This window comes from Mobula birostris, chromosome 9, assembly GCF_030028105.1.
Source record: "Mobula birostris isolate sMobBir1 chromosome 9, sMobBir1.hap1, whole genome shotgun sequence".
Lineage (NCBI taxonomy): Eukaryota > Metazoa > Chordata > Chondrichthyes > Myliobatiformes > Myliobatidae > Mobula > Mobula birostris.
The window spans coordinates 75406796-75428393 of NC_092378.1; the positions used below are offsets into that span (position 1 = coordinate 75406796).

Genomic DNA, 21598 nt, shown 5'->3' on the forward strand with positions numbered 1-21598 from the left:
CTCCACTCCTCAGCCCCACTATTCAGCTTTCTTCCCATAAACTTTGATGCTGTGTCCAATCAAGAACCCATCAATCTCTGCCTTAAATACACCCAACAACCTGGCCTCCCGAGCTGCCTGGAGTAACAAATTCACCACCCTCTGGCTAAAGAAATTTCTCCGCATTTCTGTTTTAAGTGGACGCCCCTCTATCCTGAGGTTATACCCTCTTGTCCTAGACTCCCCCACCATGGGAAACATCTTTTCCACATCTACTCTGTCTAGGCCTTTCAACATTTTAAAGATTTCAATGAGCTCTCCCTTCATTCTTCTAAATTCCAGCGAGTACATACCCAGAGCCATCAAAAGTTCCCTGTATGATAACCCTTTCATTCCCTGGAATTATCCTTGTAAACCTCCGTTCATCCCGCTCCAATGCCAGCACATCTTTTCTTAGGAGTCCAAAACTGTTCACAATACTCAAGCTGAGGCCTCACCAATGTCTTATAAAGCCTCAGCATCAGATCCTTGCTCTTGTATTCAAAACCTCTTGAAATCAATGCTAACATTGCATTTGCCTTCCTCACCACCTGCAAGTTTTAGAGATACAACACAGTAACAGGCCCTTTCAGCCAGAGCCTGCACAGCCCAGTTACACCAAAGAAACCACTGCAAGTTAACTATTAGCGTTCTCCACGAGGACTCCAAAGTCCATTTGTATCACAGTTTTTTGGATTTTCCTCCGTTTAGAATTTAGTCTGCACATTTAGTCCCACTACCATACATTCCATTTGCCACTTTCTCGTCCATTCTCCCAATCTGTCCAAGTCCTCCCGCAGCCTGTTTCCTAACCATTAACACCTGCAAACTTGGCAACAAAGCCATCTATTCCACCATCTGATACACAGTCGGCCCTCCTTATCCGCGGGGGATTGATTCCAGGACCCCCCACGATACCAAAAAATGCGGATGCTCAAGTCCCTTATTTAACCTGTCTCAGTGCAGTGGACTTTAGGACCCAGTGGAGCCCCGGCCCTTATTTAACCTGCCTCCGTGCGGTGGACTTTAGGACCCGGCGGAGCTCTGAATCCGCAGTGTTTCTGTTCACAAAAATAAACACGACTGAAAATAAAGTGGAAATAGTAAAGTGATCGGAAAGAGGTGAAACGCCATCGGTCATTGGAAACGCGTTAGGCTACAGTCGATCAACGATAGGAACAATATTTTTTTTGGCATGTGCCTGCGTGCGTGCGAGTCTGTGCTTGTGCATCTGCATGTGTATGCATGTACGTCTGCATGTGCATGCATCCATGATGATGAATGTTTCATGGCTTTTTCTAAGGCGCAGAGCGAGAGAGAGAGACTGTGTGGCACGCTACTCCTCACACAGACATTTTCGCAGTATTTTCCCTTTATTTTATGAGGTCGAGTTGTGGTCTCGACACTCAATCCGGCACGGATGGAAAGCGTACTTGGACCCGACTAGTTTCAAACCCGGGAACCTCCGCTCCCGGGTCCGGCGCCGATGTCGTTGTGCCACCAGCCTGCTCAATATAGGAACAATTTTAAAGGATAAAGTGAGAAAGGCCCTGCCCCAGTGAAAGCTACAGTTATTACTAAGCAACACAGTGGTTTAATTATTGAAATACATATGAGGTAAAATATATACTATATACTAAGACAAACGTCTGACTAACTGACGCTAAATAATACCGGATGTACCTGTTCCGACTTACTTAGTAAGAGAACTTCCGTTTTTTTTTGATCCCGATCCGTGGTAACCTACGCACATCCTCTCATATACTTTAAATCACCTCTAGGTTACTTATAATACCTAATACAATGTAAATGCTACGTAAATAGTTGTTATACTGCATTGTTCAGGGAATAATGACAAGAAAAAAAGTCTGTACATGCTCAAACAACAAGTGCTGGAGTTGGAACTTCCGGGTTTTCCTGATCCGCAGTTGGTTGAATCTGCGGGACCCGTGGATAAGGAGGGCCGACTGTACAGCATAAAAAGAAGTGGTCCCAACACTGGCCCCTGCAGAACACTACTCGTCACTGGCAGCTAACCAGAAAAGGATCCATTTATTCCCACTTTCTGCCTCCTACTAATCAGCCAATGCTCTAACCATGCCAGTAACTTTCCTGTAATACCATGGGCTCTTAACTTGGTACGTAGCCTCATGTGTGGCACCTTGTCAAAGTTCTTCTGAAAGTCTAAATAAACAACACCCACTGTATCCCCTTTATCTATCCTATGTGTAATCTCTTCAAAGAATTCCAACAGGTTCGTCAGGCGAAATTCTTCCTTAAGGAAACCATGCTGACTTTGTCCTATCTTGTCCTGTGTCACCAAGTATGCCAATAACCTCATCCTTAACAATTGACTCCAACATTTTCCCATCCACTGAGGTCAGGCTAATTGGTCTATAATTTCCTTTCTGCTGCCTCCTCCTTTCTTAAAGAGTGGAGTGACATTTGAAATTTTCCAGTCCTCTGGCACCATGCCAAAGTCCAATGATTTTTGAAAGATCATTACTAATGCATTCACAATCTCTGCTGCTACCTCTACAGAACCCTAGGGTACAGTTCATCTTGTCAGGGTGACTTATGTATCCTTAGGTTTTTCAGCCTTTTAATAATACTGGTAACTGCACTCACTTCTCTGCCCTCATACCCTTCAACATCTGGCACACTGTTAGTGTCTTCCACAGTGAAGACTGATGCCAAATACTCATTTTGTTCATCTGCCATCTCCTTGTCCCCCGTTATTATTTCTCTGGCCTCATTTTCTAGCAGTCTTACACCCACTCTTCTCTCTTCCCTTTTCTTTTAACATACTTGAAAAATCTTTTACTATCCACTTTGATATTGTTTGCTAACTTTCATTCATATTTCATTTTTTCCTCCTAATGATTCTTTTATTTGCTCTCTGTAAGTTTATAGAAGCTCCCCAATCCTCTATCTTCCTAATTTTTGTTTTGTTGTATGCTTCTCTTTTGCTTTTATACTAGTTTTGTTTTCCCTTGTCAGCCACGGCTGTACTATTTTGCCATTTGAGTATTTCTTTGTTTTTGGAATACATCTATCCTGCATCTTCCTCATTTTTCCCAGAAACTCATGTCATTGCTGCTCTGCTGTCGTCCCTGACAGCAACTCCTTCCATTTTACTTTGCCCCACTCCTCTCTCACACCACTGTAATTTCCTTTACTCCACTGAAATACTACGTCAGACTTTACTTTCTTCTTATCAAATTTCAAGTTGAGCTCAGTTCTTTGTGATCTACTGCCTCCTAAGGGTTCTTTTACCTCAAACTCCCTAATTTCCTCTGGTTCATTACATAGCATCCAATCCAGTAGAGCTCATTCCCTAGTAGGCTTTCAAAAAAAAAACTTACTCTTGAGATCCATTACCGACCTGATTTTCCCAAATGACCAAATGTTAAAATCTCCCATGACTATCATAACATCACCCTTTTCTATTTACCATTGGAATCTGTGGTCCACATCCCAATTACTGTTGGGAAGCCTGTATATAACTTCCATCAGGGTCCTTTTACCCTTGCAGATTTAATAAAAATAGCTCTGTCATTTTGCTCTGTGAGTCTTGATGAGTTTTACCTCACTTGGACAGGTTCAGACTGACCCCAGAAGATAGGTTTTAAGAGTAAACTATTTGTCCAAGTAATAGGTTAGCTAGAAACTATTCATTTTCTATTGAAGGGCAAGACTTAGGTCATTCAATAAGAAAATTGAAAAAAGGAGCATGTAGGACTGTATCAAAGGTGAGAAATTTGTTTCTTGATTATGATTAAGGCTAACTTTTCAATCTGAGACTCATATCACTTGCAGTGCTATTTTTCACGTAGCCAGAGGCACACTCCAGAACACCGCAGTCTTCTCTCACTATTTGGCTTTGAACATCTTTATTCTAAAATCCATTAGTTAAATAAGAATATAATCTTGCATTGAAGAGCATCATGCAATCTCCTCACCATTTCCTTAGCCTTCGACACATTTATCTCTTCCTTCCACATCCTTTTGTCTGCATCTTCGAGATTTTCACTCAGTGACATTAATGTCTGATGCAATTCATTTTTCTCACGATTCATCTTCATTGCATCTACAGCTGAATTCTCCTGCCGGTCATAGATCTGCTGCAATCGTTTGTTCTCTTCTTTAACTACATTCAACTCCAATGCTATAAAAACAAAAAGCAGACAAGTTCTACTGCATAACCGTTATATTAACAATTAGATGCTTGGAAAAGAAAAGGAGGAACTATTAGACAATGCATATAATTCTAATTAACAACTGTAACACTTACACCAATGATTAGCATACCTAGAGCTACTACAATTTGGCTTGTGTGGACATTATCTGATGATGATGGACATTATCTACATACACACAGAGATAAAAATGAGGCATGAACAGGCATTGAGAAATCAAGAAACTACAGATGCTCTGAAAACACAGCAGTTGGGGCAGCATCAAGTCAGACAGCATGGAAACAGGCCCTTCAGACTAAATTGTCCAATTGAGCAAGCTAACTACCTGAGCTGGTCCTACCAGTGCCTTTGGTGTATATCTTTCTGTTCACATACCTGTCTAAATGGTTTACAAACCTTGTAATTGTACCTGCCTCAGCAGTTTCCCCTGGCAGTGAAAAGCAAAACCATCAACATTTTATTGACCTTCCATCACAACCTGATGAGTTATTTCCAACATTTTACCTTAGATATCTTCACTCATTGCTTCAAATCAAATTTCCTGCTTATCTTGTGCCTTTAGCAATGGGAACACAGTTCAATAAAGGGAAGACGTCCCTGCATCCATTACTAAATCAACAATTATCATATACCTGTGATTCTTCCTCTGTATCTGGAGAAAAGTCACGTTTTTTCACTCATTTCAATAAGGAGATTTCAACCAGGTCCACTGCCTGAGTAGAAAAGGCAGTAGTGGGTTGCAACAGCGAAAAAGAGCTTTGACCAGCAACCAATCAGCATTTGGGATTGATTAGTGAGATTACACTAAAGGAAGGCAGGGGCAAGCGCAGTGGCCACCATCTGAGTGGACAGAGTCAGAGTGGTGATCTTGTGGCTTTAGCTCTTCAAGGCTTCAGCGAAGGGAGGCTTCAGTCAGAGAAAGCAAAGAAAATAAAAACTCCAGGTTAAGTTTTCTTTTGTCCTTCCCTTCTTTATATCTCCTCAGCTAGGACAGAAGAGATGCTCCTCTTGCAGGATGAGGGAAGGCAAGCAGACATCCAGTGACCCTGAAGACCATAACAGTGATAAGTGATCCAGATGCAGCTTCTAACAATCTGCCTTAAGAGTTGAAGTTGGAACACAATGAACTCCAGATCACTTGGTAGGCTGAGGAGGTGATAGATAGGACAGAAAGAGAGGTAGTTACACACAAGGTGCAGGACACAGGAAACTGGGCGACAGTCAGGAAGGGGAAAAGGGTTAAATGAACCGGAGCAGAGTAGCCCTGTGGCCATCCTTGCAACAGGTAAATTAATTTGGATACTATTTGGGGGGGGTATGGTGTTTGACCTAAAAGAGGAGTCACAGTGGTCAGGTCTCTGGCATTGAGCCTGCCTTTGTGACTAGGAAGAGAAGGCGGTCGGGTGGGGTGATGAAGAGAAGAGGCACACTGCACCAGTCTGGTTAAGAGATTTTAAAAACTCAGTCTCTATAAAAAGAGAGGTACCACCTAGCAGAGCGGTCATTGTGGCAGCGGTTGTCGTCAATGTAGTCTTGTGTCACTGTAGTAAGGCTTTGGCTCAACAAGGCTTCAGCGAGAACAGATGGAGGCAAGGTAAGTAGGTGAGATCATTCCTAATTTCTTACTTAACTTTAGAGAGAATTGGAGGGGATGTCTACAGACCCAGTGTGCTGATCTGGGTGTCAGATGTGGGATTTCCGAGAGACAATCAGCCTCCCCAATGGCCACACCTATAATAGGTGCATCAAGATGCTGCTCCTTAGAGACCACGTTAGGGAGCTAGGGCTGCAGTTTGATGATGTTCGGCTTGTTTGGCAAATTAAAGCAGTGATAGACAAAAGCTACAGGAAGGTAGTCATCCCAAGGCTACAGGAGATAGATAAATGGGTGGCTATTAGGAGAGGGAAGGGGGAACGTCAGCACTCCAGACCGTGTCCCTCAACAATAACTACTCCATCTTGAGTTCTGTTGGGGGGTGGGAGACGACCTACGTGGGTAAAGCAACAGTGACTGTGCCTCTGGCAGTGAGTTTGGTCCTGTGGCTCAGAAGGGTAGGGAACTGAACAGGATGGCAGCAGTAATAGGGGACTCCATAGTTGGAGGTTAGACAGGCGATTCTGTGGACACAGAAAGGAAACATGGATGGTAGTTTGCTTCCCAGGTGCCAGCATCAGCGATGTTTCTGGAAGCATCCACAATATCTTGAAAAGGTAGGGTGAGCAGCCAGAAGTCGTGATACATTTTGGTACCAATGTCTTGGGTAGAAAAAGGGAGGGGGTCCTGAAAAAATACAGGGGTTTAGAAAGAAAACTGAGAAGCAGGAAATCAAGGGTAGTAATCTTAGGATTGCTGCCTGTGCCACACAACAGTGAGGATTGGAAGTGAATGAGGTGGCAGATAAATGTATGGCTGGAAAATTGGAACAGGGGCAGGGATACAGATTTCTGGATCATTGGGACTTCTTCTAGAACAGGTGGGACCTGTACAAAATAGATGGGTTGCACTTGAATCTGAGGGAAAGCAATATTCTTGCAGACAGATTTACCAGAGCTGTTGGGATTGGTTTAAACTAATATGACGGGAGGGGTGGGAATTGATATGATAGAGCTGAGGATGAGACAGCAGGTTTACAAGTAGATGGTGGGTGTAACATGAATATAAGGAAGGACAAACCAATGATTGGGTACAAATGCAGACAGAGCAAAGAGTTAAATTGTATCACAGGAGCAAAATTCAAAAGGGTGAAGAATGTAGGGCTGAAGGTACTGTATTTAAAAGCCGGTGGCATTCGGAATAAGGTAGAGATTGGTCAGTATGACGTTGTGGGCGTCAGAGTCATGGCTGAAAGGTGGCCATACTTGGGAGCTTAATGTCAAAGAATAAACTTTGTATTGAAAAGACAGGCAGGAAGGCCTAGGTGCTGCTGTGGCTCTGTTGGTAAGAGATGGAATTACATCGTTAGAAAGAAGTGACATATGGTCAGAGAATGTTGAGTCTTTGTGGGTACAATTAAGAAACTGCAAGGGTAAAAAACCATTGTGGAAATCATATATAGGCCTCCACAAATAGTAGCCAAGAAGTGGGGTTGAGATTGCAAAGGGGCTGATATGTAATAAGGGTAATGACAATTGTAATGGGGGACTTCAATATGCAAGGCGATTGGTGTTGGCTCGCAAGAGAGGGAATTTGTTGAGTGCCTATGAGATGGCTTTTTAAGAGCAGCTTGTGTTTGAGTCTACTCAGGGAAAACTACCTTAGATTGGGAGTTGTGTAATAACCCAGATCTTATCAGGGAGCTTAATGTAAAGGAACCCTTGGGAGGCAGTGATTATAATATGATTGAATTCATACTGAAATTGGCGAGAGAAGCACGAGTCATATGTATCAGTATCACAATGAAATAAAGGGAAATACAGAGACGAGGTTGCCTTGGTGGATTGGAGGAGGATACTGGCGGGGATGACAGCACAGCAGAGATGGCTGAAGTTTCTGGGAATAGTTCACAAAGCACAGGATAAATATGTCCCACAGAGGAAGAAGTTCTCAAATGGCAGGGGTAGGCAACAGTAGCTGACAAAGGAAGTTAAAGACTGCTTAAAAACTAAGGAAAGGGCAAACAAGGCAGCAAAAATGAGTGGGAAAGCTGGATGATCCAGAAGCTTTTTATAATCCAAAACAAAAGCAACTAAAATAAGCTATAAGGGCAAAGATTAAATACAAGGGCACACCAGCCAGTAATATAAAGCAGGATAGTAAAACGTTTTTTCAGTTAAGTGAAGAGTAAAAGCAAGGTGAGAGTTGATATTGGACCACTGGAAAATAATGCTGGTGAGATAGTAATGGGGGACAAAAAAATGGCAGATGAATTTAATGGGTACATTGCATCTGTCTTCACTGTGGAAGACACTAGCAGTGTTCCAGAGGTCTGTGAGTGCCATTGCTATTACAAAGGAAAAAGTCCAAGGTAACCTCAAAGGTCTTAAGGTAGGCAAGTCACCTGGACCAGATGGACTACATTCCAGAGTCCTGTGAGAAGTTGCTGAAGAGATAATGGATGCATTGGTCATGATCTTTCATGACTGGAAAATTGCAAATGTTACTCCACTCTTTAAGAAGGGAGGAAGACAAAAGAAAGGAAATTATAGGCCAGTCAGCCAAACCTCAGTGGCTGGGAAAGTGTTGGAGTCTATTATTAAGGATGAGGCTTCAGGGTACTTGGAGTCTAATTATAAAAATAAGTCAAAGTCAGCATGGTTTCTGTAAAGGAAAATCTTGCCTGACAAATCTGTTAGAATTCTTCAAGGAAATAACAAACAGGGAGGGCAAAAGAGAGGCAGATGTCATTTACTTGGATTTTCAGAAGGCATTTGATAAGGTGCCCCACATGAAACTGCTGAACAAGATATAAAATCTTATGGTGTTATAGGAAAGATACTGGCATGGATAGCAGAATGGCTTACAGGCAGGAGCCAGCAAGTGGGAAAAAAGGTGTCTTTTCTGGTTGGCTGCCAGTCACTAGTGGTATCCCTCAGGGGTCCAGTATTGGGACCGCTACTTTCACGAAGTTTTCCCAACAACTCTCTCTGCTTAGGTACACAGGGGCTCACTCTGCTTCTTGCATGACACCTGCTGCAGCAGCCCTCTGCATTGTTTGTCCCCTTGGGGAATCTGCCCCCCCCCATCAGCTCCATCATATTGAGGGGGAGTCACACCCGCTGATAACAGCCACGACATCTCAGATCTCAACTCTGCTACAGTGTCCTCTGCCGCTCTCCAGAGCAGGCTATCTGTGGTCACTTCACCGCAGGGGACCACTACCAAGGACTGTACCCTGCTGATGGAGGCCTCCCATACCTCCCTGATCAGCTGAACAAAAGATGGAGGGGGAGCCTGTCTTACAAGACTGTCAGAGACCCCAAAGCAATCAGGTCATGAGACTGGCGCCCCTGGCTAACTGGTCCATTCTTAACTGATCCAGCTCAGCCGCCTGAATGACCCCTCTGCACTGCACGCAATTTAGCTGCCTCATGTTCTGAGACCCCACCATGAACTCCATTGGGCTTCCTATCGGGCCAAAAGCATTGTCCAGTCCTTGTAGGTAATTGACAGCTGTCATCATGGGATACCGTAACCTGACGGCTCTTACAACATCAGCGGCCCACCCATTCAAACTCTCAACCAGTCTCTGTCACTTTACATCATCAGAGCACTGCCACTCATCTAACAACTGACAGTCCGCTCCGCCCAAGCCTCATACTCCTCCTCCCCTTTAAGGGTGGGTGTAATTCCAGAGAATAGGTGGAGCCCACCATAGCAGGGACTTTGAATCTGATTTTTCCATTTATTCGCCAGAAAGGTAAGGGTGGATACTAACTCACAATTCTCACTCTTCCCTGGGGGACGTGGACTAATTAGACATTCCAAATCTGACCACTCCTTCCCCTCACTCCTCAGAAACAATAGAACCCTGTCTTTGAAATGTGAATGCATAAGTGACGGTCATCAAGTCAACAGGTGATACTAAAATAGGGGCCACAATCAAGAAGGTTATCAAAAATTATTGGAACTCTTGATCAGCTGGCCTCAACACCCTTCCGAATGTGGCAACCACAACTTAATGCAATGGCCCAGTTGTAGCTTAACTATAGCTTTATAAAGCTGCAGCATAACTTCCTGAATGTAATGCTTCAACAAATAAAGGCAAGCATGCCATAACCCTTATGAACTTCTGAAGCCAGTTTCAGGCAGCTATGGATTTGGACCGAAAGATCCTTATATACATCAACTATTAAGGGTTTTGCCATTAATAATGTACTCTATCTCTCAAAATCCAACACCACACACTTGCCTGGACTAAACAATTTGTTACTTCTCCACCTATATCTACAACTGATCTTTATAAGCTAAGACCATAAGACATGGGAGAAGAATTAGGCCATCTGGTCTATCAAGTCTGCTCTACCATTTCATCACGGCTGATCCAATTTTCCTCTCAGCCCCAATCTCCTGCCTTCTCCCCTTTTTCTCTTCATGTCCTGACCAATCAAGAATCTATCAACCTCTGCCTTAGATACACATACAGACTTAGCCTCCAAAGGCTTCCACAAATTCACCACACTCTGGTTAAAAAAAAAAAATTCCTCCTCATCTCCACGCTAAAAGGATGTCCCTCTATTCTGAGACTGTGTTCTCTGGTCTTAGACTCTCCCTCCATAGAAAACATCTTCTCCACTCTATCAAGGCCTTTCACCATTTGATATGTTTCAATAAGGTCACCCCTTATTCTTCTGAATTCTAGTGAATACATTCCTGGATCCATCAAATGCTCTTCATATGACAAGCCTTTCAATCCTGGAATCATTTTCATGAATTGCCTTTGAAGCCTCTCCAGTATCAGCACATCCTTTTGAAGATAAGGGACCCAAAACTGCTCACAATACTCCATGTGATGCCTCATCAGTGCTTTATAAAATCTCAACATTACATCCTCGCTTTTATATTTTGGTCCTCTTTAAATGAATGCTAACATTGCATATGTCTTCCTCACCACAGGCTCAACCTGCAAATTAACCTTTAGGATTCCCAAATTCCTTTGCACCTCAGTTTTTTTTGTATTTTCTGTCCCTTTAAAAAAGTCCAACCCTTTCATTTCCTCTACTACAATGCATGACCATACACCCCAACACTGTATTCCATTTGCTATTCCCTTGCCCAATTGTCCTAATCTAAGACCTTCTGTATCATCTCTACTTCCTCAAAACTACCTGCTCTCCACCCATCTTCATATCATATGCAAACTTGAAATAAAGCCATCAATTCCATCATCCAAATTATTGACAAATAACATAAAAAGAATCTGTCCCAACACATACCCCTGTGGAACACCACTAGTCAGAAGCAGCCAGCCAGGGAGGCTCACTTTAATGCCACTCTGCCTCCTGCCAATCAGGAACAGCTTTATCCATGCTAGAATCTTTCCTTTAATACCAAGGGCTTGTAGCTTGTTAAGCAGCCTCATGTGTGGCACCATGTCAAAGGCCTTCTGAAAATCCAAGTACACAACATGAACTGATTCTCCATTGTCTATCCTGCTTGTTATTTCTTCAAAGAATTCCAACAGATTTGTCAGGCAAGATTTTCCCTTGAAGAAACTATGCTGAATACAGCCTATTTTATCATGTGCCTCCAGGTACTCAGAGACCTCACCCTTAATAATCGACTCCAACATCTTCCCAACCACTGAGTTCAGATGAACTAGCCTAGTTTCCTTTCTTCTGCCTCTCACCCTTCTTGAAGAATGGAGTGATATTTGCAATTTTCCAGTCTTCTTGAATCAAATGAGTCTTGAAAGATCATTACTAATGCCTCCATGATCTCTTCAGCCACCTCTTTCAGAACTCTAAGGTGAATACCATCTGGTTCAGGTGACTTATCTACCTTCAGACCTTTCAGTTTCCTCAAGAACCATCTCTCTAGTTATGGTAACCACACACTACATGACCCCTGACCCAACTCTGCTCTCAAACGCATCTCTCCCATTTCACACACATCTGCTCTCACCCCACTAGGAATAGGGTTCCCCTTGCCCTCACCTATCACCCCACCAGCCTCCGTGTCCAACATATAATTCTCCGCAACTTCCACCACCTCCAATGGGATCCCACCAAGCACATCTCCCCCACTGCCCCCCGCTTTCCACAGGGATTGCTCCCTACGCGATTCCTTTGTCCATTCGTCCCCCCCATCCCGTCCCACCGATCTCCCTCCCAGCACTTATCCTTGTAAGCGTAACAAGTTCTACACATGCCCTTACATTTCCTCCCTCACCACCATTCAGAGCCCCAGACAGTCCTTCCAGGTGAGGCGACACTTCACCTGTGAGTCGGCTGGGGTGATATACTGCATCTGGTACTCACGATGCAGCCTTCTATATATTGGTGGGACCGGACGCAGGCTGGGAGACCGTTTCGCTGAACACCTAGGCTCTGTCCGCCAAAGGAAGCAGGATCTCCCAGTGGCCACACATTTTAATTCCACGTCCCATTCCCATTCTGATGAGGAGGCCGTGGATAGACATATCAGGAGGTATAACACCTTATATTCCGTCTGGGTAGCCTCCAACCTGATGGCATGAACATTGATTTCTCTAACTTCCGTTAATGCCCCTCCTCCTCTTCGTACCCCATCCCTTATTTATTATTTTTTCCCCTTTTTTTCTTTCTCTTTTTTCTCCCTCTGTCCCTCCATCCTGCTCTCCATCCTCTGGGCTCCCCTCCCCCTTTCTTTCTTCCTAGGTTTCCCATCCCATGATCCTCTCCCTTCTCCAGCCTTGTATCCCTTTTGCCAATCAACTGTCCAGCTCTTGGCTCCATCCCTCCCCCTCCTGTCTTCTCCTATCATTTCGGATCTCCCCCTCCCCGCTTCTCAAATTTCTTACTAGCTCTTCTTTCAGTTAGTCCTGACAAAGGGTCGGCCCGAAACATTGACTGTACCTCTTCCTGTAGATGCTGCCTGGCCTGCTGCATTCTACCAGCATTTTGTGTGTGTGTGTGTGTGTGTGTGTGTGTGTGTGTGTGTGTGTGTGTGTGTTGCTTGAATTTGCAGCATCTGCAAATTTCCTCGTGTTTGCAAAATACTTATTCAGTTTACCCACCATATCCTTGTTTCCCATTACTACCACTCCAACATTGTTTTCCAGCTGTCTGATATCCACTCTTGCCTCTCTTTCATACTTTGTATCTGAAGAAACTTTTGGTATCCTCTTTATATTATTGGCTAGCTTACTTTTGTATTCCAACTTTTCCATAATGACTTTTTTTTAGTTGCTTTGTTTGTTTTTAAAAGCTTCCCAATCATCTAACTTTCCACTATATTGTATGCCCTCTCTTTGGTTTTTATGTTGGCTTTGACTTCGTTTCTTAGCCACTGTTGTGTCATCTTTCCTTTGGAATACTTCTTCTTTGAAATGTATATATCCTATGCCTTCCAAATTGCTTCTAGAAATTCCAGCCATTGCTGCTCTGCCATCTTCCCTGCTAGTTTTCTTTTCCAATCAATTCTGGTCAACTCATCTCTCATGCCTCTGTAATTCCCTTTACTCCACTCTAACGCTGATACATCTGACTTTAGCTTCTCCTTCTCAAATTTCAAGGTGAATTCTATCATATTAAGAGTTTTTTTTTACCTTAAGGTCTCTAAACAATTCTGGTTCATTACATAACATCCAATCCAGAATAGCCGAAGCTCTAGTGGGTTCCACCAACGAATGAAGGCCAACACACAATATGCCTTTTTAACAACCCTATCAATTTGTACAACTTTGAGGGATCTATAAATGTGGACCCCAATATATCTCTATTCCAACACACTGCTAAGAATCCCACCATTAACCCTGTATTCTTCCTTTAAATTTGACCTTCCAAAGTGAATCATATTACAGGTTTAACACCATCTTCCACTTCACAGCAAGTTTTACATCCTGTCAATGTCTCATTATAACCTACAACCTCCTACACCAGGGATTTCTCAATTGGGGTGCCACGGGAGGTTGCTAGGGGTTCCGTGAGAGGTTGTGATTAAAGAAAATAAGCATCACGTTTTGAACTTAGGGCGACACGCGATGTTATCACTTGCAGTGGTGGGCTGTGCACAGTAGGACTGTGGGTGTATTCATTCTCAGGTTTTGATGAGATGGGGAGGCCGTTGATAATTGGTGAGCGCTGTATCGCATGGAGGGGAGGACAGTAGGCTGATAAGGAGCCTGAAGTGTGTTTTCCAAGCATTGAATGGACTTGCCCAACCTGGCCTGTGACGTCAGCCTCTCCCTCTTGAATTGCCTCCCCCAACTTCCCCTTACGTGCCAATGATTGATTATGGGAGTGAACAACTCTACTGGTGTAGTAGAAAATTGGAGGGAAATTTTCATTCTAGATGAGGAATTTTTACATGCCATGATTCAGTTGCTGGCCTGCTGCTTTGCTGTTGCTTAAACATTACAAAAGGTGGATTGTGTAGGCTAGAAGTGAATTGTATTGTAAAGTTTTTGTATTTTTGGGGGGCCTTCTTGTTTAGATATTTATTATGCCATTTTTTAAATATTTTATTAACCTCTGTGTTTTACAGACATGTCTGAGGTCCAAAGTGGCGATTTTTGAAGAGAAGGATTCTAGGCCTACGGATAATTCTGATAAGATTAATGAAGAATTACATCTTCTGAGTCATTTCACTACACTAGTGGAACAACAGGCACAAAAAAATTCTGTCTTTACAATGAAAGCTCCTTATCAATGGGTTTACGTGGACTAGTGATCTAAGTTGTCCTATTCCATTGTGCCTAGTCTGCGGCAAATAACTTTCAAATACAGCAATGGCTCCAGCAAAGTTAAAAAGACAACTACAAATCACAACCATATGACACACAAAAGAGCTGATTTTAAACAACTTCTGGGATCTCAAAATAAAGTAAAGTTTTTGTTACAGTCATAGTCAGAAAAAAGATTCAGGAAGCAAGTTATTTAGTAGCAGAACTTATTACCCAGAAAAGGAGAAGTCCCACAGTTAGAACCTAATAATATCAGCATGTAAAATAATAATGGGTAAAATGCTAGGTCATGATGCAGTACGAGAAATTCATGAGGTTTCACTCTCAAACAGTACAGTAAGTCAACATACTGATGACATATCGCATGATACTGAAGAGGTTCTGTGTGATAAACCGCTTCTCTATCCATGCGTTGAGGCAACAGAGTTCACCCATAAATGTCATGTTGCAGCATTTGTAAGATTTGTAAAATAAAACTTTTTCAGTTGCAGCGCTGCACAAAACAAGCAAAGGCCGAGATATATTTAATGTTTTGTCGCCAGTACAATTTCCTACGCAGTGGTGTGCTGGGGCAGTAGCATCAACACAGGTGATGCCAACAGGCTCAATAAACTGATTAGAAAGGCTGACTCTGTTATAGGAGTTAAACTGGACATACTGGAGGCTGTGGTACAACAAAGGACCCTAGGGAAAATCTTGGCAATTCTGGACAATGTTTCTCACCCTCTGCAAGCCACATTGGCCGAACAGAGGAACACCTTTAGTAATAGACTAAAAGAACAGTGCTGCTCCGAAGAGCGCTATATGAGGTCATTCTTACCCTCAGCCATTATCTCTCTATAATTAATCTCTATAGCCAGGGAAATGATGACTCTCTCCTGTTAGACTGTTTGAGGTAACCTATTTTTTATTCTTTTTTACTTCCCTTCTAACATTTGTGTATGTATATATATCTGTGCACTTGCAATGCTACTGTAACACTGTAATTTCCTTTGGGATCAATAAAATACCTATCTAGCTGGAAACAAAACATGTCTTTGAGGAACTGCGGCTAAGAAAGGTTGGCTAAAAATTTATTCTCCACTCAAGAGCATTGACAATTACTTTTGGAGTATTTTATCTACAACTTACTGATCACGCTAATACAATGAGCTGTAGATATAACAACTTTTACACAGGGGTTCCCAGAGACCTGAAAATTATTTCAAGGGTTCCTCCAGGGCAAAAAGGTTGAGAGAGACTCTTCTACACTATTCACAACACAATTTCTCATGGCATCTGCAAACTTATTAATAAACCATTCCACTTGTGTATCCATGTCAACTATAAATATCAAAGATCAGTGGGTCCCAGAACAGATTCCTGCAGAATACCACTAATCACCGATCTCCAAGCAGAGTACACTTCATCTACAAACACCGTCTTGCATGGGCAGACTTTTGAATCTACACAGCCAAGTTTCCCTGGATCTCCTGACTTTCTGAATAGCCTACCATGTGAAATCTTACCAAACACCTTACTAAAATCCATATACATCACATCCACTGCACAATGTGCTTTGTCATATCCTCAAAAAAATTCACTGACAAACCTATGCTATCCCTAATGAGGGTATACTTATCCAAATGCTCGTAAATCTTGTCTCCAAGAATTTGCCCACCACTGAAGTAGGACTCACAGGTCTATGATTCCCCCTTGCCTTCTAGACTAAAAGGGAAGGGGATTATAGCTCCTTCCAGGCTAACTTGCAACTCTCAAGAGTCCTGTCTGATCCTTGCTTCCTAAACTTTAACTAAGCTTCTTTGTTCCTCATGACTAGATATCTCGTGTCAAACATCCATATGTCCATATTTCTTGTCAACATGGCTCCTTCATCCTTCCACCCTTTTCCTATCTTAACAGGACAAGCCTATCCAGAATCCCATGCAAGTGCTCCCTAAATAACCTCAACGATTCTGTTGTGCATTTTCAAGTACATCCATTCCCATTTTATGCTGAGTTGCTGCCTAATATCACCATAATTTTCCTTTCCCCCATTTAAAGACTTTCCCATACCATTTGCCCTTATCCCTTTCCAAGACTATGGTAAAGGTCAGAGAGATGTGGTCACTGTCTCTGAAATGATCTCCCATCGAGAGACCTGACAGCTGACCTAGTTGAATGTCTAATGCTAGATCCAGTATGACCTCTCCAGTCAGCCTGTCTATACATTGTGTCAGGAATCTTACTGGACACACCTAACAAATTCTGCCATGTCTAAACCTTTTTACTGAGGAAGTGCCAATCAATATTAGAGAAGTTGATTTCTCCTATGATAACAACCCTGTTATTTTTGCACCTTTCCCCTCTGTGTATCTTGCTATTGGGGGTGGGGTGTAAGGGTGGGGGAAGCAGGGGTGGTTATATAGAATACTCCGAGTAGAGTGTTGGCTCCCTTCCTGTTTCTGACATACGCGCACACTAATTCAGTAGACAATCCCTCCACGACATCCTCCCTTTCTGCAGCTGATACTATCCCTGATTATCAAATCCATTCCACCTTTTAATATCTCCCCCCACCCCCGTCCCTTTTGAAACATCTCAATCCTGAAATATCCAGCAGCCATTCCTGCCCTTGTGACAACCAAAAATATGGTCATCTCCCCCTCCCCACCCAGCTTCTTCTAAAACATCAGAATCCTGTGATATTAAGCATCCATTCCTGACCACCTCTCAAGCAGGTCTCTGTAATGTCTACATCATAGTTCCATGTACTGAACCAAGCTCTAAGATCATCATTCTCACCCTTCATAATCCTAAAATTAAAATAAACACACTTTAACCCATACTCCTTATTCTTCCTTAGAGACTTACCGTTCATGACATCCATCTTCCTCACAATTCCTCCTATCTGACCCAGTGTTCTGGTTCATATTCTCCAGCCAAAACAGCTTAAACTCTCCTGATTAGCACAAATGACCTTCCTGGCCAGGATGTTGATTCCTTTCAGAGTAGGTGCAACCCACCCCCTTGCATAGGTCACCCTTGCCCCAGAGTTTTCATTGATCAAAGAACCTCAAACCCTGTCTCCTGCACCAGTTTTTCAGCCATAAATTTATATGTTCGATTTTCACTAATGTCTAAAGTTAGGAGTAACTTTACCTATGACCTGAAGTTATTCTAAAATTCCATCAGAAGTCAGAAACGATTCCAGAACTGTTAGAAAAGTTTAAATTTCATACCAATTCTTCTGCAGTATTGATTCATACACCGATTAGTTCACACCATCAAAATATCAGTAACTTTTCCATTCTCTCCAACTTTCAATATGAGAATAAAGCAAACCTGTGGCTTCTAATTCTTCCTCAATTTCTTTTGCTCTCTGTTCCAGGGTAGCTTTATGGTTTTCCATTTCTTCAAGGTATCTCTTATACTTTTCCTGATCTGCCTGCAGGCTTGCTTTGGTTTTCTCTAGCGCCTGAACTCTATCCTGAAATCAAATGATGGCAGAGAAATGTTAAGTCAAATAGCAGAGAAATGTGTTAATTTATCCAGCAGTTCTGGACTCTTTCACTCCTGTTGAGAAACCATCTTCACCTACACAACTAACTCAAGTTCAATTTATCGACATTCAACTCTACACACGTATACCGCCAAAGGAAGTAACATTCCTCTGGACCAAGGTGCTCAAACACAGTATATAAACTCACATACATAACCCTTAAAGTGGTATTACCACAAATAAATTAACAAATAATAAGGTGAATATACAAAATAAGTTAAAAAGTGAACGGTAAAACACTACTGGCGCTTTATACATAATGAGACCAGGGTGGTGGCAGAGTTTAGTATTCTTATGGCCTGAGGGAAGAAGTAGTTTCCCATCCTAACTTTTTTTCCTAATGCTACGATGCCTCCTGCCTGATGGTAAGGGATCAAACTGAAAAACGGATGTTTAAAAACAAGTGGATGTGAGGCACTGTTTATCCAAAGTACTGGCTTGGAAAACATAATGCATTTGTATGCTTCTAGGAAAAAATCTGGGATAAGGAGTAGGCAGGGCTCACAATAGATATGTACTGTACTATAGCATGGATGCAGGCACTTCAGTCTAACCAATTTGTGTCAACCACAGTGCCCTTCCTGCTAGTTCGCTTCCTGTGTTCTGCCCCATATTCTCAGTCCTGACATTCCATGAACCTATCCAAGTTCTTTTTAAGTGGGCCTATTGTACCTGCCTCAACCACTTCCTCTGGCAGCTCATGCCATATACTCACCACCTCCTGTATGAAAAGTGGACCCCTTGGTACTTATTAAATCTTTTCCCTCTAGATGTAGTTTAGATTTCCCACCCTGGGGAACTGTTACCATCTATATTATCATGATCTTTATAAACTTTCACAAGACCACTCCCCTGTTCTCCACATGGAATATTGACCTATAATCAGCAATCTCATCCTGACAAAATCATAAATCTTCTATTTATTTAGTGATACAGTGTGGAGTGTGACCTCACAGCCCTTTGAGCCACAACCCCAGCCTAATCATGGGACAATTTAGAATGCTCAATGAACCTACCCAGTACATCTTTGGACTGCGGAAGGAAACCAGAGCACTTGGGGATATCCCATGCATTCCACGGGGAGAACATACAGATTCCTTACAGATGATGCCAAAATTGAGCTCAAAACTGCAGGACACCCAGACGTGTAATAACATCATACTACGCTACCATCATGCTTTTCTGCACTCTTAAGCTTAACCATATCTTTTTTTATAAAACAGTACTCTAAATGTGGCCTCATGAAGGACAACATAATGTCCCAACTTCTATGTTCATTGCCCAGACTGACAAAGGCCAGTGTACTACACACCTTTTTCACCATCCTATCTACCTTTGACACTATTTCAATGAACAATGCACTTGTATACTTAAGACACTTTATTCCATTAATGCCTTACCAGTTTCAGTCCTACGCTGGTTTGCCTTTCCAAAACGCATTACTTTGTGCATATATGAATCGAAATTCTTTTGTCACTCCTCAGCCCACTTGCCTACCTGATCAAGATCCCCCTGAAATCTAAAATAATCTTCTTCACTATCAACACCTCCTAATTTTGTGCCATCCACATTACTTATATAAATATTGAAAGAAAATGGATACCAACGCTGACACCTACAGCACACCACTGGTCACCAGCCCCCATTCTGAGAATGAGCTTTCAATCACTACCCTCTGCTACCTGAACCAATTTTGAATCCACTTAACTAATCCAGACCAACCCACCAAATTGTTGAAGGTCTTGCTAAACTCCTAATAGACAACAGCTACTGCCCTACTCTGCTATTCCCTTTTGGCTACCATTTCAAAATAATTTGATAGTTTTGTCAAGCATGATTTTTCACACATAAAACCGTGCTGACTCCTCCTAATAAGACTGTCTATCCAAGTACTAGTAAGATCCTGTCCGTCAAATTTTCTCTAGTAACTTTCTCAGGCTTTGGCCGCTGCTTGTTGGCCAATGCTACCCTCAAACAACAGACCAACCTTCCAATCTTTGGGAACTTCACCAGTGGCTAATGTCCAAGCAAATATTTTCACAAAACCGCCACATATTTTTTTCCTCTAGTCTCCCCCAAAGTCCAAGGAAGCACTTGATCAGGTCATAGGGATTTCGCCACCTTAATTCACTGAAAGGCAAAAAATCTCCTTTCTGGTAAACCATTAAAACCTTAAGACATAGGAGCAGAATTAGGCCATTCAGCCCATCGACTCTGCTCCGCCATTTTATCATGGTTGATCCCGGTACCAGTCAACCCCATACACCTGCCCTGCCCTCTCACCATTATCCCTCAATGCCCTGACCAATCTGGTGTCTATCAACATCTGCTTTAAATATACCCACAGACCTGACCTCCACCGCAGTCTGTGGCAGAGTATTCCACAGATTCACTACTCTTCGGCTAAAAAAAAAACTCCTCCTTTCTTCTGTTTGAAAAGGTCGCCACTCAATTTTGAGGCTGTGCCCTCTAGTTCCAGATACCCCCACTCTGATCGCCTCTGATCTGGGACGACACTTACATGTCGGGCAGCACCTAATTAATTAGCATGTTTATTTCGGCTTTTTTTTTTAAAAAGATGTGCTGGGTGCCTCCTGGCTACCGCTGCATTCTCCGCGAATCGGTATCTGTCCGCAGCCTGGGGTTTGGGGTGATGGGACACTGGGGTGTCATCTCATTGTCGATCAGGGCAGGCCGCTCATCTTCTTCTATGACTGCCCGCCTCGATGTCGAAGGTCGAGGTTCGTCGTCTGCTGTGGCTGATGTGGAAGGCTTGCTTGACTGCTGAGCCTCGCACATTTTTCTATCATACAGTTCTTTGTAAGCACTCAAAACTATCCTGCAAATATGCCCTAAACCTACGTACTCTTTCAAAATTAAAGTCGTACTTTATCATTGCAGTGAAAATCTCATGCAGTTGCCTCACGTTCAGTTCCTGGAAGACTTCACCTTCGGTCCGTTTGCTACTGAATTCGGTTTCGATTGTTATCCTTTCCTCTTGCAATTGCATCAGCTCTTCATCTATCAGTTCTTGGCCATGAGATGCGAAATCCTCTTCAATATCATCTTTGTCAACTTCCACAAACTAAACTCACTTTGTCCTTCTTTCGTTTACCACGATCGAAACGCTTAATTATGTCTAGTTTTACGCTAAGTGTAACACTCTTACGAGCTCTTTCAGGCTTTTCTGATACCTTAGAAATCATCTTGCAAACTACTGTTCACAGGCATGTGTTTAAGCAATGCCGGCGAGAATGCCGTTCCGAATCAGGGGGAGAGCGGCTGCTCGGGGCGCATGCTGCCTTTTTTCGTAACAGTGAGATTTCGTAAAGCCAACGTTCAAAAAGCAGGGGACACCTGTAGCCCAAAACCTCATCTTTAGTAATGGACTTCAATACTTTCGCAACCACTGAGGTTAGGCTAATTGTAATATTCTTCAAGGTATCTCCACTTGTTTCCCTCATCTCTTGAGCAATCATGATTAAACACCAAGGAAAAATATTTATTAAAAATCCAAC

General features: G+C 42.7%; 1 protein-coding gene across 2 annotated transcripts in view; it reads right to left on the minus strand.

Annotated features, from left to right (window-relative positions):
- The window catches only part of ndc80 (NDC80 kinetochore complex component), a 127948-nt gene that overhangs the window by 42055 nt on the left and 64295 nt on the right, over positions 1-21598 (minus strand). For both annotated transcript variants that reach the window (XM_072268277.1, XM_072268278.1), the window contains exons 10-11: positions 17864-18008; positions 3981-4186 (exon numbers count right to left, since the gene is read on the minus strand). In XM_072268277.1, coding sequence (XP_072124378.1) covers positions 3981-4186; positions 17864-18008 — 351 coding nt within the window. The remainder of the gene's footprint in view (positions 1-3980; positions 4187-17863; positions 18009-21598) is intronic.